At 36.4% G+C, this 17,484-nt stretch overlaps 2 protein-coding genes across 4 annotated transcripts in view; one reads left to right on the top strand and one right to left on the bottom strand.

The window, feature by feature from the left end:
• Positions 1-579: 579 nt before the first annotated feature.
• tmco6 (transmembrane and coiled-coil domains 6) lies at positions 580-7,590 on the bottom strand. Its single transcript, XM_046848795.1, has 12 exons — positions 7,369-7,590; positions 7,128-7,243; positions 6,210-6,319; positions 4,106-4,289; positions 3,906-4,010; positions 3,189-3,277; positions 2,664-2,780; positions 2,254-2,368; positions 1,929-2,115; positions 1,653-1,747; positions 1,250-1,417; positions 580-781 (listed from the first exon to the last, which is right to left on the bottom strand). The coding sequence occupies exons 1-12, from the start codon at positions 7,457-7,459 to the stop codon at positions 662-664; spliced, it is 1,497 nt and encodes a 498-aa protein (XP_046704751.1). The 5' UTR covers positions 7,460-7,590; the 3' UTR covers positions 580-661.
• A 1,045-nt stretch (positions 7,591-8,635) lies between these two features.
• LOC124386466 (serine/threonine-protein phosphatase 2A 55 kDa regulatory subunit B beta isoform) overlaps positions 8,636-17,484 on the top strand; it is a 63,099-nt gene continuing 54,250 nt past the window's right edge. For 2 of the 3 annotated variants that reach the window (XR_006925931.1, XM_046850319.1), the window contains exon 1: positions 12,381-12,803. Coding sequence is in view for 2 of the 3 variants with exons in the window: in XM_046850319.1 (XP_046706275.1) it covers positions 12,629-12,803 (175 nt within the window). In the remaining variant the exon portion in view is untranslated. Of the gene's footprint in view, positions 8,774-8,850; positions 9,199-9,291; positions 9,370-12,380; positions 12,804-17,484 lie in introns of those variants that run through there. The other variant, XM_046850320.1, reaches the window with a different exon arrangement.

Here is a 17,484-nt window from a genome sequence, read left to right on the forward strand (position 1 = left end):
CTCTTCACATTAATCGGTACCCAAGAAGTAGCTCTCAGTTTCAAAAAGGTTGGTGACCCCTGGTCTAAAGGTTCCTGCCGCATTCCATCTCCGGGAGTTTAACTCAACATATGAATTAAAATGTTATAACCTCTTTAACTCTGTAAAGCTGCTTTGGGGCAATGACCATTGTTAAAAGATATCAAAATTAATTTAACTGAATTATGTTAACAGTTACAGATGTAAAAATGTTTGTTCTGTCTTTACATATATAAAGAATGCAAATCCTGTTCAGTTCGTTGTCACATCAGTCTGAAGTGAGATGTAAAATACATTTAAATCTTGTATATTTTTTTTTAATGTAAGATGTAAGTGCGTGCAGCAGTGAGAACATTAAAAGTAGCAAACTGATGATGGGCTCAATTAATATTGCCTGTTTGGTACAATGTTGTATAAAGGAGGCAAACACAACTACACAATTATACAATGAGTTGAAGGTTGGTTAACTGGGTATCCTTTTTACACCACTGCATAAACTATTGTTTAAAAAAATGCAAAACTGCAGGAAAAAGTGTATCAAGAAATAAACAGTTAACCGACCCATGTCCACAGATGTTTTTATTCCTCATGTACACACACTAATTGAAAACCAATATGCCTTATTACAGGCTGTATGAACGCTTTAGTGAGCATGCAGGTAGTCCAAGATGTTCGATGCTCGAAGACGATGCTCATTTTCATTGTTATATTGAATTGCTTCCAAAAGAGAAATGCCATCCATCCTGATAAACTCTTCAGCTACCTGAAAAAAAAGAGCACTGTTAAACTAGCTTGTAGACACGTGAAAAACATCTAAACGAAGCAAATATAAGTAGAACAATACAATTGAGCAATATGTAAAAAAAATTACCAGGCAGTACAACATTCTAAGAAATCTGTAATCACAACTAACAAAAGCATGAGGTAAAGACTTTTAACCCTATTTTCACTCAATCCCAAAGACATTTTGACCAAATAACTGCTCCCACAGTTTTGTTGGTACCCTGCTGTGTTTATTTCAAATGGACTTGGCTGATTTTGTTTCCCTACCAAGCCTGTAATTTCATTGCTCTGTGTTCTTCTGCTCCAGAAACCTTTTGTTGGCTCCCATGGGATCCCAATACCTGCTATTTGTTGTCTGAAACAACCTTTAACATTTAAAAAATGCAAGTCGTCGAAAGCAAAAATGCAATCAGTTCATTTTGTGTGTGTGTGTGTGAGTGCAACTTACCTGTGGGCTACTCGCAGTCAGCAAATGCAACACCTCCAAGCTCAGTATTACAATGTCAGGATCAGCCATTTTGAGTGTGGTACAAAGGACAGGGAGCAGACCCGCTTGCGTCAGCTGTATACAGTATCCCAGACCACAGTGGGCAACATTACCCAGAACTCTTAGCACCTAAACACACAGAAGTGGTGTTAGACAGTTAGTGGTCAACAGACAGATGGTCAATATTTGAACTCAGCAGTAGGTCAAGCTTTGACATGTCAGGAATTTTTGAAAGTCAGAAAGTAATTTAGTTTCAACTCACTAGCAGAGATCAGACAAAATAATACAATGCAATAGATTATGGAGCAGTGATTTTTATATAAAACTTAGTTTGAATGTTTATATATGTTATGTTGTCTCTTACCATGGTATTGATTCCATTAGAAAAGGGTAAAAGCTGAAGAAGAGCTGGTACCATGTTTAAAAACAGCACAGCCGAACAAAACACAAGTGAACCAGCTGCAACCAAAAGGAACACAGAATGACATTCAGAGAATGTCTAATATAAATCTTGTTGAGTATGCACAAATAAAACCACAACTGACTTTATTTTTTTAATTATAAGTGATCATATTTGTCCTCTCATGCTTCATTTCCTGTGGTGACCCTCTATCATCATGGTATTTGCTGATGGTACTACCTGTGAGGTTGTTGAGGACCCACAGGCTCTCCCTGCTTAGAGCACAGTAGGAGGTTAGGTAAGTCTGGCTGAACACACACAGAGCTGCTAAGAGACGGACATCCTCTACACCCGCTGAGCATCCTGCAGCCTCACACACCCCGCTGGCCAACATATTGCCCAAGCAGCGCAGCAAAGGCCAGATCAGCTACAAGGAAAATAAATACCCAATAATATCAAATGACTAATGGTCTAAATTGTTATGCATGTACATTCCAAATAGACAATTAAGAAAATTACACCTTTACAATCTGTATCAGGGCTTTTAGGTTTTGAATGAACTCACCAACTCCACACCGTCATTAGTGCTTTCTTTAGCAACAGCCCCTCCTAGTGTAATCAGGAGGTTACTGCACTGTGAGAAGAGTCCTTCAGTTATCAAGGTGGAGGGATCAGACAGACTACAAAAACAAATAATATAACATAAAAAGCAAACATAATTTGTACAATCAGAAGCAATTCAATTAGAATCCCAAGCTGAAAATTTATTCTATTATGATTTATTGTGCTTTATTTTAAGAAGCTGCCAGTCAATTAATTAGTTTTATGATGTAAAACCTGAAAAGAAGCTTAAGTTACATTTTGCTAAAAAGTTTGTTTTCCTTTTGTGGGGTGACTTTTCGGTCACCCTTTATTTGTTGGCGAGTTTCTATTATGAAAACCAGGCTTATAGAAAATGGGGGCGTGGTAGCATACCGTGATACTATATAATGTAAACACCAGGCACATTCGATGGCGGCTCCCATACCAAACTCCGGATCTGGAGTCAGAAGTGAAATCAAGTGAGGAACCAATCCAGAGGCCATGACCATCCTGAAAGATATATTATTGAATATCAAAGTCATCCAAAACATCATAACAAATACCTAATAATAAGTTGTAAGTGACAAAGAATGGGAAAACTGCTGCCATTATGAACATCTTAGAAACATATATGGGATTGAACATATCAGAGTAAAAGTTAATTGCATTGTAACATTTGAAACCCAATCATGTTCCAGTGTGCAAAATAAAATTTGCTGGAAAAGAGTCAAAATGTGGACTTCGTGATGAGAATTTTTTTAGTTGACTAATGACGTTGTATGGAACGAAATATAAAACACAAAGAATATGTATTGTCTTGCATTTTGGCTGAAACATAAACTGCACTTTTCCTTATTTGATACTTATTTTAGCCTAATAAAGGGATTTGTTTAGTTAAGGTTGAATTTTTTAACTCACGGAATAACTTCTGTAGCATCTTTATCCTGAAGAAGCTGAGACAATGTAAAGCCCACTGCCTCCATCACGGCCAGGTTACATCTCTGATTCTGAGGATCAAAAAATACACTATACAGCCTACCTAAAACAGGGTTTCTGCAGGTTTCACAAAGTCAAATTTAAGACATTTTAAGACCATCAAGAAAGAAAGTTAAAATCTATATCATTACATTTAAAACACAAACTTTGTTAGCAACTGGCCTCAAAAAAGCCCTAAATTAATTTTTTTTCAAGCCAAGAATTGCTAAACTTGCACTTCCCCATAGCTAAAAAATAAAATCAATTTTAAGGCTGTGGTACAATCCAAGAGAGATTCGTGCCAATAACAGAAAGCTGATTGGTTATTGCATATTGGTCTCATTTGTATTGTAAAACAACCAATTATATTTGGACTAGCGGAAGAAAGAACTACAACACCACAGAAACATACAAAAACATTCTAAAGTGCTGTAGGAGCATTTCGATGAGCATTAGAGGTAGCCATACATGGACATCAGAAAATTAAGACTTGTTGCATATATTTAAGACATAGAACAGAGAATGCAAGACTTTTAAAGGCCTAAAATTGAGATTTACTTTTTAGACTTTTTAAGACCCAGCGGAAACCCTGTAAAAGGAGCTTAATGGAAAAAAAAGAGTAAGTGATGGATACCTGAACAAATTTGCTGAGATGGTTACCTGAATGCAATTAGCCAGAGCAGGCACTATCCCCTGGACCACCAACTTCTCTTTTACTACAGCACCCTCTGGACACAGATTCCCTAACGTGTACAGGCAAAGTTCCTGCGCATGCATGTAAAACAAATACAAACAAAACTAAAATATGTTTTATACACTATATAGACAAGTTGAAAATTCTGAATATAACTTTCACTAACTGTAAATTTGGCACTGGGGCTAGAGAGATATGTGAGAAGATATGGAGTTGCAGACAAGCACGACTGCCCCACACCAGGGTGAGGAGAGCTGGAGAGCTCATGAAGACACCGCACTGCCTTCAGCTGGCACTGAGCATTGTGTCCGCTGAGCTGCCCAACCAGCACGTACATGCTGTTCTCCAGTCTAAAAAGAGAGGGATGAATAAATTAATATTTATTAAGAAACAGGAGGAAGCAGATTTGCATTAAAGGCAAGGTTGGACTAAACTCTAATGCTACAATGTTTCAAAAATGATTTAATTCATGATTTAGTACATGATATTAGTTTTAGAAGATGGTCTTTATTTTTTTAATAAATAAAAATTTAATTAGAAGTAGGTGAAAGCTTAAATACAAATAATACAATAATATATAAACAAGTGCCTCTGAAGAAGTATATTCTGAATTCTTCGAACACATGATGAGATTATTTATAATTTAGGCCATTATTATGTCCCTAAAGAGCAAATACAACAAAATTACATGTTTGTCTTATGTGCTATAAAACATTCTGGGGGGAAAAAAAGCCAAAAAATGACAACAGAAAAACTGTGATTTGGCCAAAATGTATTTTTTTCTGCCAACACACACTAAGATCGCAGCAAATAAAAAAAGACATTAGTTAAAAATAATAATAAAAATAAAAGGAAATGCTTAAAAAACAGATTGATTGGGTTTGCCATTGTAGACTTAAAATACTTTAATTTGCCAGTACCTTTTGCTTTTTCTATATGTAGATTAGGTTATAAAAATAGACGTAGGCAGAAGCAAAACAAAGTATTTTTATTATAAATATTATTGGAGTATTTGTACTTTATCAGAGCGTTTTCACTTTAGGAAAATTTTACTTCACCACTTAAAATGTGTAATATTTGCTTTTTCCCCCACTGCATTTCAGAAAAAAAACATGCCATTCTTTGTTACATTGAAGTGGATACATAAATTGTGTTAAATAAATCAGTGCAAGACCACAAACGTAACCCCCACAGTTTGGAGTGTTTGCGTAGAGTAAGAGTATTTGTGTGTACCTATAAAAAATAGAAAACTCTCACTATAAAAAGGTATGAAACAGAGGAGAATGGAACAATAAAATGCAAAAATTGTTAAAATATAGTTATTAAATATCAGTACTTTTACTTTCAAATATTAAGTGCAGTCAATATCAAGTACTTTTGTCCTTTTATTGAAGTAATATTTAAGCAGGGTATTTGTAATTTATGCACCATTAGAGTTAGGTGGGTGTCTTTCAGAGGAATTGGAAGGAGATATTTTGTCCCTTTACACTTTTTCAAGTTCTGTCTTTGTAAACTGCTATGAATTATTTCTATGAAAGTATTTCTGAGTGAGACACGTAAACAGATATACGTATTTCTGTTACTATTACAAGTAAAAAATGTCCAAAATTAACCACATGAAGGGGTTTATCCAGGCTGCCACTCATATGCACATAAGTGCGATGTTTTTTTCACTCACTATATTTGGGCCTCAGCAACGCAATGCAAAAAAATGACTTATTAGGGCTGTCAATCAATTAAAATGTATCACATGTATATTTATGATTAGTAAAACCATACTCAACCTACAGCATGAAGAAAAGAAAACTTGTAAATGTTTTAAATTTAAATTGTTTTAAACGCAAAAAAAAATAAATCATCAGGACACCGAACGGAACTTTGCTATGTTTCCACACGGACGGTTTTAATTGCCGGATGTGTACATTGTGGCAGATTTTGTTGCTAGATTTGAGGCGCATCAGTAAAACAAATGTTTTAGTGATTATAAATTCTTTTGCAGTGGAGTTAAAAAAAAATTAATATCTGAGTAAAGAAAGGACTATACATGTGAATAAATGTGCGTTGCACTGAAGGTTTTAATTTAGCCTTTTTTTTATATTTATTTAATTATATTTTTAATAAAAATGGTCACGGAATGGAATTGCACGCTGTATTAATCAAATGTTAATTAAATTAGTGCAGTTAAAATTAATTTTGCGTTAACACGTTCATTTACAACAATTATGCACTACAAACGAGTCAGTCTATATAAATAAAAAATGTAAGCCTACTTCGTAAAGATGACGTGAGTCTCAGGGTCTCTTAGTGCCTTTCTTAGTATCTCCAGATGAGCAGCTTTTTGTTCTCCACCGTGCTGCACATTGTGTAACATCTCTCGAATCTACATGCACACACACATTAGCGTTTAAAACATAAAACAACATAGAGTACAAGAACTAATTTACTTTAATGTAGAAATTAATTCTACGTTGTTACTCCTTAGTGTGTTTCTTGCATTACATACTATGTGTATAGCAATCTATTGTTGGGTGTTCATATTGTTTTTGGCAACAGACAAGTCAGTCAATAAGTAAAATTGTGTCAATTGGTAAAAAAAGGAAAGCGTCACATAAAAACTGCTCAGACAACAACCAAGAATGTCAAATCTCATAGCATAAACACCCTTCACTGCCAAAAGACAAAAAGGTTTGTGCTTTTTCTTTTCTATGCATAAGTTCTTTTAGTAAATATTTGAACATTGTTTAACAGTTAAAACCAAGTGACCTGTCAAATGAAAAACTCCAAACATGGATGGGGTGATGGCCCAAAATGGAAATGGCACAGATATTAAAAATTTAAGGTAACATACGAGGTGTACAAGTCACTTTTGTCCTGAACTGTAAATGTTGCACAAATACTGCATGTGGTTCTTGACATATGCAATTTAGTTGAACTCAAATGCTGTGTTAGTCAGTCAGACAGATCACTTCCTTCATTCCAGAGGGAAATTTACATATTACAGCATGTATTAAAGTTGTACCTTAAATGTGACTCCACAACAAGGCCTTAGTACACTTACCATTTTATTTCCTAAAGTGTAACTGCTTTATACAATATGTGGGCCAGATTAATGTAGCTGACATGTAAAGCATCTTGGATAAAAAAGGAAACCGAATAAATATAAATAAATGTAATGTAAATGCAGTTACCTGGTCTTGAGAAAAAGGAGCACGGTTTGTTTCAACCAGCTCTTTCTCCTGCTCTTCTTCACTTAACAAAAGCCTCTTACTGACCAGCTGTCTGTCTCTCCTTGCCTGTCTCAAGACTACAGACAGGTTGAGGAGGGACAAATAAAATAGAAGCACATAAAACATTGATAGACACAGATAATCCTGCATGCATGTATTTATCTAAACAGAAATCCAAACCAGTACAAATCCATAAACACACCTTTTTCATGTTCTCTTCTCTTCTGCTTCAACTCCTCCAGATCTTTACCAGACACACTTGATTTGTGTCCTACTGCTTTCAGGCGCCACATATCTCACCAGTCAGCTCTTCCTCCTGCTACATTGAGTGATCCAAAACACTTTATTAATTGTATACACATATCAGGCTGCTTCTGTACTTTGCAAAGCAAAAGACGTTGGTAAGATGCGCCAAAATTGCTGCAACCGGAAATGACGTATGGAAATGTCAACATTAAAGTCCCAAGCAAACGTTAATATGGTTGGTACAATGGCACTGTTTATTACAGAACATTTTATAGATCAGACCATTTCTGAAGAGTTTATAAAGTTACACAAAGATACATGAGATTATAATACAATCCAGTACTATAATCTAGGATTCATGGCTGCTTGTGTAAAAATGATGAAGCTGAGTAATAATGAGACGGAGATGATTATTTAAAATTAATACATTTTCATTTGTGCACATTTCCTCCAAACAAAAAATGTTTAAGCTCTATTGTTATTTGTAATGTTGCTTTTGCATTTGGATTTCTGAAAGTTACATTTCAATAATTAAAACCAGCCTACATTTTTCCACTATTCACTGAGTCTGGTCTCAGATTCCTGTTCCTGGCAAACAGAAGTGAAAACTGACCTAATTTTCTTTTATTTTGTACTCCACTTGTCTCAAGGTTCAATATATTTAGCTTTAGGAGATGATTTTCTGCTCAGCACGGATGGAAAGAGTGGATATTTGAGTCACTGTAGCCTTCCTGTCAGCTCAGATCAGTCTACTCTGACCTCTCTCATTAACAAGACATACCTGCCTGCAGAACTGCTGCTCACTGGATGTTTTCAGTTTTCCGCACCAGTCTGTGTAAACACTATAGACCAGGGGTCACCAACTTTTTTGAAACTGAGAGCTACTTCTTGGGTACCGTTTAATGTGAAGGGCTACCGGTTTGATACACACACAGTTTTCAGTTTGATCTGAAATAACAAATTTGCTCAATTTACCTTTTATTATATGTTATTATTAACAATTAATGTTATTGATCTATGTGAAGACACTGATCATGTTAATGATTTCTCATAATAATTATCAACAATGATTTAACAAAGTAGGAAACAGCTATTTTTAGAAAAGGCCCGCCGGCTACTCATGTGGTCCTTGCGGGCTACCTGGTGCCCGCGGGCACCATGTTGGTGACCCCTGTTATAGACTCTGGGAGAACCATGTCATGTGATCAGCTGTTTCTGAAGTACTCAAACCTGTCTGGCCAATATGGTCAAAGCTGTCGAGATCACATTATTTCTCATTTCTGAAATTTGAGTTGAAGCTTTAGACTTGTGTCTGCGTGGTTTGACTCAAATTACACGAATAAAGGAAAACATGTGCATGGGTAATGAAATATATTTTTATTTGTATTATTTTATTTTTTATTTTTTATGTCATTTTGTTAACTTGATTTCTCAACAGGTGCATAGAGAAGCCTGAGCATGAACCGGAAAGAAGACTGAAGCCTGAATGGGGATCAGTCGAAACTAAGTAGCTTCCTGATTAAAGGTGTAGAAACAATTTCCGCGTGTTTGAGCACACAGTTATCAGCACACCCACCCCTCAGTCCTACCTACTTACAGCAAAGTTGGGGGGGGGTGGATATGAACTACAGTGAAAGGTGATTGATGAGAATGAAAATATCTCTGACGTGGAGCAGCGCAGTGGAGAAATAACATCTCAATCATTACTCATGTCCTTCATCATTTTCATGAGCGCTGGAGTACAGTAAACAGCAAGCGGCTGAAGAGGAACTCTAAGCCATGCTCGGTAAGATGCGTGTGAATGTCCGTGTAATGCAATGTAGACGGAATTGTCCTGCTGGTGGTGACTCGGATTTGTCTCCTGCTCTGAATGCTCCAGGACGCGGAGGCAGTGCGGAGGAGAGCTGCTGGTGCTTTGCCCAAGTGAAGGGTCCGACTGAAGTAAACGCAGCTGAAGGTAGGAAAAAGCTCTTCTCCAATCTCTCAACTCCTTCGACAACATATTTCCTTTCTGTCTGCACGATCGTCTATGTGTTCGTTTCGTTTTCAACTAAACTTCATGATATTTTGTATGTGCATGCTCATTTCTGTTTTTGTTCAATATTGTCTCCTGTTGCTCATCTTACATTCTGAACATTTTGACCTGAGGACAACCCAGATACCAAATAAGTATGACATCTGAATAAATTAGATACCAAAAAAGACACATGAACTTTATTTATTTGTATTTTTTTATTTATTAATAGGTGAATTCACTTTGCTACTTTGTCAGATTAACCCAATATTTTATTTATACACAATCCTCCTAGTAGGAGCATCCTCAGGCATGAGAAAGGGATTTGTGTATTTTTATTGTTTCCCCTAATTCATATCTGCTTAAAAGGTTGATCATTTTAAATAAAATGTTTGCTCCCGCTCCTTAAAGTCAGAAAGACTGGTATATACTGCACCAGAACACAAGGATTAATATTTGCAAACAAAATTATAGTTGTTTTTCCCCCCTCTCTACTGAAGGCATTGTATAGTAAATTCAACCATAATTAATAATTAGTGTGTCAGGTTCCTATGCCACAATTCTTTTACATTTCCATACTTAAATCTCTACTGCCTTGAAAGCAACAGGCAACCGACCTGATGCATCTACATCATGCTGAATAAAGGTCATTTATCTGTGTGCTAAAAAGATCTACAACGATGTGATGACAGCTCTGTAGAAACAGAAATAATCACATGCCAACTTAGATTCTTTAGGTCTAAACATTTTTTTTTTTTAAATTCAGACTTTTACAATTAGCTGTTAGGTTACTCTATCTTATATACTTCTTTATATACTGTATATGTCTACATTTATTCTCTTGTTATATATTATTTACATATATAATATAAATTGCTTCTAGTATACTTTTCTACTCTGTGCTGCTGTAATATGTAAATTTTGAAGTGAGATGAATCTATCTATCTATCTATCTATCTATCTATCTATCTATCTATCTATCTATCTATCTATCTATCTATCTATCTATCTATCTATCAGTGACTGATAATCATTAAGGTATCTATATTACTAACTATAAGAACCTTAATCTTTAATAGTCTATAATTAGAAATCCTGGTGGCTCATAAATACCCGTAGTGATTTTAGTGCTTCTTTTAAAAAAGCCAGTGAGGGCTTCCAACAGTGAGTTAGGCAGTGAGGAGGTGTGTGTGTGTGTGTGTGTGTGTGTGTGTGTGTGTGTGTGAGAGAGAGAGAGAGAGAGAGAGAGAGAGAGAGAGAGAGAGAGAGAGGAAGTCAACTCTTTGATATGCTGATGCTCAGGGGATGAGAGCAGATGGCACCTGTTCACAAAGCTTATACCCAATCTCACAGCCCCACAGTGGTTCCTCTCGCTCGATTTCTGTTGCAGTGTGTGGTTTATGGGTCATTAAAAGATGGGTGTCTTTAGTATAAGGAAAAAAGCCAATGGGTTTAGACTAATTGTATACTGAAATTGAAAAATAACTACTGTTTTCACAGGAAGACGGGAGAGTTCAATTTGAGTGAAGACATATTGGGATGCAATTCTTTTTTATAAAATTGTTAACCCCTTATCCATTCTATCTATTTCAAATCATTATCTGCTTCCTATTCAGTGGATTTTAGTGCATGTGCATCATATATAAAAAAACTCTTGTGAAGATAAGAAAATAAATGAAAGTAAGTAAGATGCATTTACTTGTCACACATACATTACAGCACAGTAAATTTTATTTGCCTATTCCAGCTTGTTAGGAGTACAGGGTCACCCATGATACAGCACTTCTGGAGCAGAGAGGGTTAAGGGCCTTGATCAAGGGCCCAACAGGGGCAGCTTTCTAATACTAAGGCTTAAATCCCAGACCTTCTGATCAGTAACCCAGAGCCACAACTTTAGTGCATTCTCCTGAACTAAGTACTAAGCAGTTTATAGCTTTACCTAGAAAAAGCCCACTCAAAAATATAAGTGAAAACTAGTGATGGAACAGAGGGAAGAAGCATTAGATAAAACAGAAGGCCTGCATTCAGGTGTATTCATCTACATTTTATTTAGAGCTATGTTGTTATAATTTAGTGGTGATGTTAATGGCATGGAAAAATGGTTGCTTGAGACCCAACCATTAAGATAAGATAAGATAAGATAAGATAAGATAAGATAAGATATACATTTATTCATCCCACAGTGGGGAAATTTCTGAACAATTAGTGTCAAGTGGTCATCTAGCTGTTCCGTTGATTTGATCTGAAAATGTAATATTCGGTTTGCAAAAATGTGGATTTTAAACATGCACAAATACACACAAAAGATCACTCATTCATTTTGCTGATTACTCAGTGCTTAACACTCAGTATATACTAAAGGTTTTAGCCAGGCCATCTATATACCTGCTACAGTTGTTGGTCTGATGAAACAATTTTAGTTAGTTATAAATAAATACTGATATTGTTTTTTTAATTGTATAGATTTCAGAAGTAATTTGCAATACAGTAAAATAATACAATAAACAACTTAATTTGAATAATTAGTCATGTTTATTAACAACTGAATACCCAGATTGTTTTTTTAATCTTCAGACAACTCAGATGATTGTCTGCATACTGGATTTGTGTACAAAATGTGTCTTATGGCCATACATTCCCAAGACTGTGTCTTTGTTTGTGTGTGTTTTAATTGTCAAGAATTCAAACGTGAAACACTTTTCTCCCTCGAGTAACAGTATGAAAACGAACCGCTAGATGGCGCTGTTAACAGCATTTTCTAATAAACTAGGAGAATTACTCCTCAAAACGAGATTATGGTTGTTGTTTTTTTTTTACATTAGATTTTCTGTTCTAGGCGATAATCTGGTCTGGGTTTTTTTGGAAGTGCGCTTCTTTCTACACGTCTGCACCTTACTGTGATAATAATCGTACACAGAACGGAAGCAGGAGTTGTTGCAGACTGTTTACCCCCTCGGGGGTAGAGCATGTGTTGGCGCTGAAAGGCGGTCAGTCTGTTTCCTTGCTGTGTCATGGGGCAAAAAACTGATAAACATATTAACTGTTACCCCTTGAAGTGCCCCTCCCTGAAACTCTGTAAACAGTCCAACCTCCAGACCGGAGATGGGAGGAGAGGAAAATATACGGCTAACGGACACACACACATACACACACTCCGTTAACTGCGCGCGACGCTTCCAAAACTCCAGCACTGGTTCCTTCAATGCTTGTTTTTGTGGAGACACAGTCACAGCACGGCTCATGTGGAGCACACAGCGGGACGTGTCGACCTGAGAGAGCGAAATACAGCTGGGGAAAGATGAAATGTATCTCCCGTTACCTGCCTTACATCTTCCGACCTCCGAGCATCATCCTTTCCTCCACCTGCCACGCAGAAGGTAGGGTATTGCGCTTGTACGTGTGTGTGTGTGTGTGTGTGTGTGTGCATTTGAGATTGTTCATCCCAACATGTTGCTGCCAATCTGGGTTATAGACAAGTTTGACAGTAAAAGCAAACACCGTGCAATGCCCTGGGATGCTTCTTGGATCATTTTACAACCAGTTTGCAGTACTAATGAGCTTTACTCGAGTAGAGTTCAGTATTTCATCTTTTCGATTGTGGAGAAGGTTCAGTATCATGGCATCTTGAGTGATGGGAGTGTGAGATTGACACATGGGTCAGGGCAGCACAAGCTGTGTCAGAGTCGCTTTTCCTGTTTGCAGTGCTGGAACAAGTGCTCAGTTTGTAGATGTCAAAGCACTCTATGTCCTCACCTTTATCCAAAGCTTAAAAGGATAAGGTTGTGAGTATGTACTTCCTCGACAGGGCTACAGGAGGTAATCTCTTGGGTGAGAAGAATGACATTCAGAGGAGAGCCACTGCTCGCCAAATAAAGAAGAGTCGAGATCGTTCAGGCACCGTAAATGGAGCTGAATCAAGCACATTCCTCCGGATGGAGATGCCTTCGCAAACCCAGGACCTGATTGAGAGATAATGTCGCACAGTTGCCCACAGAATATATGAGGATTCCCATGGAGGATCTGCAGTCTGTGACCAAGAATAGAGACTGGACTGTAGCTTGCTGCCACTGTGACTCTCACAAGAAAAAGCAGAAGACCAGGGAATGAATTGGAGATTGTCAGCATGTCAGTTAATTAGGCCTGTTTTTTTTTTTTTAACACCACAGTACAGTACTGTTGAATATGTAGATTTTTTTTATTTTGTAACAGCAGAATTGGAAAGTAGTTCCATAATAATTGGCGATCCATTTGTAAGAAATGTTTAAACATTTATGGAAATAGTCTTTATTTTCACTGCCTTTATGTTTTTCAAAAAAGGTTGGAGGATAAAGTGCATTGGGCTTTGTGGCAGTGAGTTTGTATTGTGGACATTCCATAATCTTAAATGTAACTGCAAACAAATTAATAAAAGTATAATTTTTTATTCAATTATTCAAAAAAATGAATATTTGGCTAACGTATATGAGGTAAGACTATCTGGGATGTGCTTTTATTGCTATTTAATCAGGGGTTTTTTTTATTTATTTTTTTTATAGCACCCCACCACCCACCCACCGATGATCTCTGAATTTATACTTAGTTCATACACAAAAAATCAAAAGACCATAACATGATTAGGCAAATGTATTAAATAGAGAAAGAAATAACCATAACGTATTGCAGGTGGCTGCACTCAAAATGAAGATAACATGTAGCATATTGTGAGTGAGTACATTAATCTGTCAGCATTATACAATGTTTTATCTATTAAATTTAGAATCTGGGAAGAAATAGACGTTGAGTACCAAGACAGCCGAGAGTGTTCCTAGAAAGGATTATTTTCTTAATCAACTGGCTGAAGTGTTGTTTGTTATGTCTTTCTTCTTTAGAAGTATTAGTTTAACCTGAATAATATGACTTTATCAGGATGGTAATTTATCATGACTTTATTATCAGGATTTTTAAACTGAATACAGAGCCAGATCCTTTTATTTTGAGTGTGGGTTGTGTGGACATGCACATGTGCAGTTTATGACTTGTTATATGAGTATCTTGTAATGAATTATCTTGGGTTTGGTGTATTTGGTTTTGCAGGGTAAGGTCACAAATGCAATATCAGTTAATTGTTTATGAAATCTTTATTAGAAGCCTTACACAATTCCCGAGAGTTTGATAAATGGCTTTGATAATAATTATAAATGTTTATTTAACAATAGAGGAAGAGAAAAAGAATTAACATAGTTCTCTGGCATTAAGATAACAAAACATGCACCTAGTTTCAGTGTAAAAGTCAAAATTCTAATTCTGATTAGAAGCGAGCTTAAACAGATGATTTGTTTAAAAAAAAAAAACTAACAACATGTGACTGTGCAAGCTTTGGGGTGTGCTGATTCTCAAGCGAGGATTTCTGTAGTTCTTAGTAAAATAAAAATGACAAAAACGGGTATAGCGTGACAAGGGATATGATCAGTATTATACTCTTATGTGTTACTATGGTGTAACTCGATAATAAGGAAATTATAGTTTGCTGTCAAGTTCCCATTATAATAACTTTTTCCGTTGGGGATAGAACATGATCATCTTGGTCGAGACATTACCAAACAACCTGTGATCGTGACCATAAAGACCGTAAAGAGGTCAAACTGAAATTACTCCTATTGACTCTATGTCCGGCTGTTGAGTGGTTATTGAATCGCATATTGTTTTCAGTGCTGTGCTTAGGGGCAGGGTGTTTATTGTGTTGTTGAATAGTAGCTACGGTCTTTTGATTGTCCTCTGTTTGCCCTCACCAGGTCTCACAAACACACAAGTGAATTTATGTGAGAGGCCCTCATAGTTCATACCTGGATCAGCCAGCTGGCACCTGGCACTGTAATTCCGCATTGCATTTACAGACATTTCTCCCCCTGAAGCTTGATTATCCTTGTGGAAACTGCACACAAATACATGCTTAATTTGATCTGATCCGTCATCAGAAATACACCAGAGCACTTCTCGTTAGGAAAGTCATAAACTCGACGCTGACTCATAGTTTGTCAGTATGTTGTTTCACCGAACTCCACACTAGGAGCGATTAGCACCATACAAGGAAAAATATTAAGCAAAAATCAGAAGTCATTAAGGACGGGCTAATGAGCAAATGTCAGGTGCTGAGATGGATAAAAAATATAAGGAAAAGCCGACTAAACATGTTCTATTAAGGTGTGAGGACACCATGAGCTACCAGAGGAGTTTGATATATATATCAGATTTGTAGAGTCTACAAGTTTGAGGAAATGTACTGGGGAAATGAACTGCATTTTTCTGAATTATTTGATAATGATAATGCCATGATAATGGCCCTGGCAGTTGGGTTAAGATCTGATGATTGTAAAGGCCATTGGATTTGATTTGCATCATTTTCATCCAGAACAAAGTCATTCAATCAGTCTGTGCTTGTGCCATGTGGGTCCATAAATCAGTATATAGTTTTGTATTGATTTGCAGTGACTCTTCCCTTTAAAAGGACAAGCAATGACAGAAAAATGCAGTGCTGTTTTCTCTCTGTTAATTCGTCATCCTGTAGTATTGAATGATGAGGATGACGGACATTAAGCTTTGTTACGGATGGTCATCTGTCCAGTTTTAAGGGAGAGCCAGAGCAAGTCTGTCTTTCTATTCAGCTGGGTAATGAAGTGTGCTTTTGGTTTTTCTTCACAGGAAGTGAAGGAACTGTGTGAAGGGGAGCAGAGTGGGGCAGCTGACCTAAATTAATATGCTACTGCAGTAACCTGGGCAAATAAAGCGCAACAGTGAGGGCTGAGAGAGATGCCAGTGCTTAAAGATTTAGGCTTGCACCCATTGAAGTGTTCATAAATAGAGATTTTTCCAGAGGATACTGTGAGGTCTTAAAAAGTTGATTTGTATGTGTGTCCCTGTATGAGCTCTGGTCAGTAACCTTCTAGTGTGTAAGTGCTTATAGTATAACTGTTATTGGTGGTTCAGTGTGTATTTAGTCATGCTCTGTTTTTTCCTGGAGTCATTTTTGTTGTTTCCAACAGCTGCAGGCTGGCATAAGCCATCAATGGATCATTGGTGTTTTGGATACAAATAATATGATTTCCTATTGTCATTAAATTTTCCAGTGTAGTGTTTTAACCCTTTCTAGCAATACATTTTGCAGTCAAATAGGTTATTTCAAAACTAAAAGATCATTCAAGACACAGTTGGGGTTCTGTAATTGGAGTATCTTGACTCTGCCTTGCTGCTGGTGAGCAGGGAGATTGGAAGAGGTGTGAGCCCCCTGCTGGGCAAACAGTTTATCTCTCTACAAACTATTTTATACAATGATACGATACAATATATAATATTAAAATCTAGTTTAAGGCTAGATATAAAATACATACTACAAACCTATTAAGCCCTCAATGTCTATTTTATATAAGTTATTTACTACTGTGGCAGAATCATAAATAGAAGTGGTTACAAATGACAAACTGGTTAATCAGCAGGAAACAAGATTTTAAAATGTTGCGCTCTTTGGTAGAAACACTATTACAAAGTACTTTAGGGACACTTGGTGCGTCCACTGCGACATCTTTAGTGTACACTTTTTTAATTCAAGATTGTGTCCCAAAATTATAAAATGCACATTATATATTATCCCTATATACTAATAGCACCAATTCTACAGTGACATTCTAAATAGTTTTTACAGTACATTAATCTATATTTGAGGACGCAGTAGAACAATTTATACAGGGTTTTTTTTTTCAGTTTTAGAATTATTTAATACAGAAATATGCTAATTAAATTATTATGCACATTTAAGTAAACAACAGCAGTAGATTTTGGTGGAGCAGGGTAACAAAAAAAAACATGGCCTCAAGCAAAAGCAAATGTTAGAAGCAATCACACTTGTCACTTAGGAGTTTTAGCAACCCCATAATATGCAGCTATGAGTAAAAAAAAAAGAAAAAGAAAAAAAAAAAAAAACATGAGGCAGTGGAAAAGAAAAAAACATTTTCCAGTGTTTTCATGGGAAACAATGTGTTGTGCGTGTATTTCTGATTTGCAGAATATAGACACTCCATAATCCTT

The sequence above is a fragment of the Silurus meridionalis genome, chromosome 5, assembly GCF_014805685.1.
Source record: "Silurus meridionalis isolate SWU-2019-XX chromosome 5, ASM1480568v1, whole genome shotgun sequence".
NCBI classification, from domain to species: Eukaryota; Metazoa; Chordata; class Actinopteri; order Siluriformes; family Siluridae; genus Silurus; species Silurus meridionalis.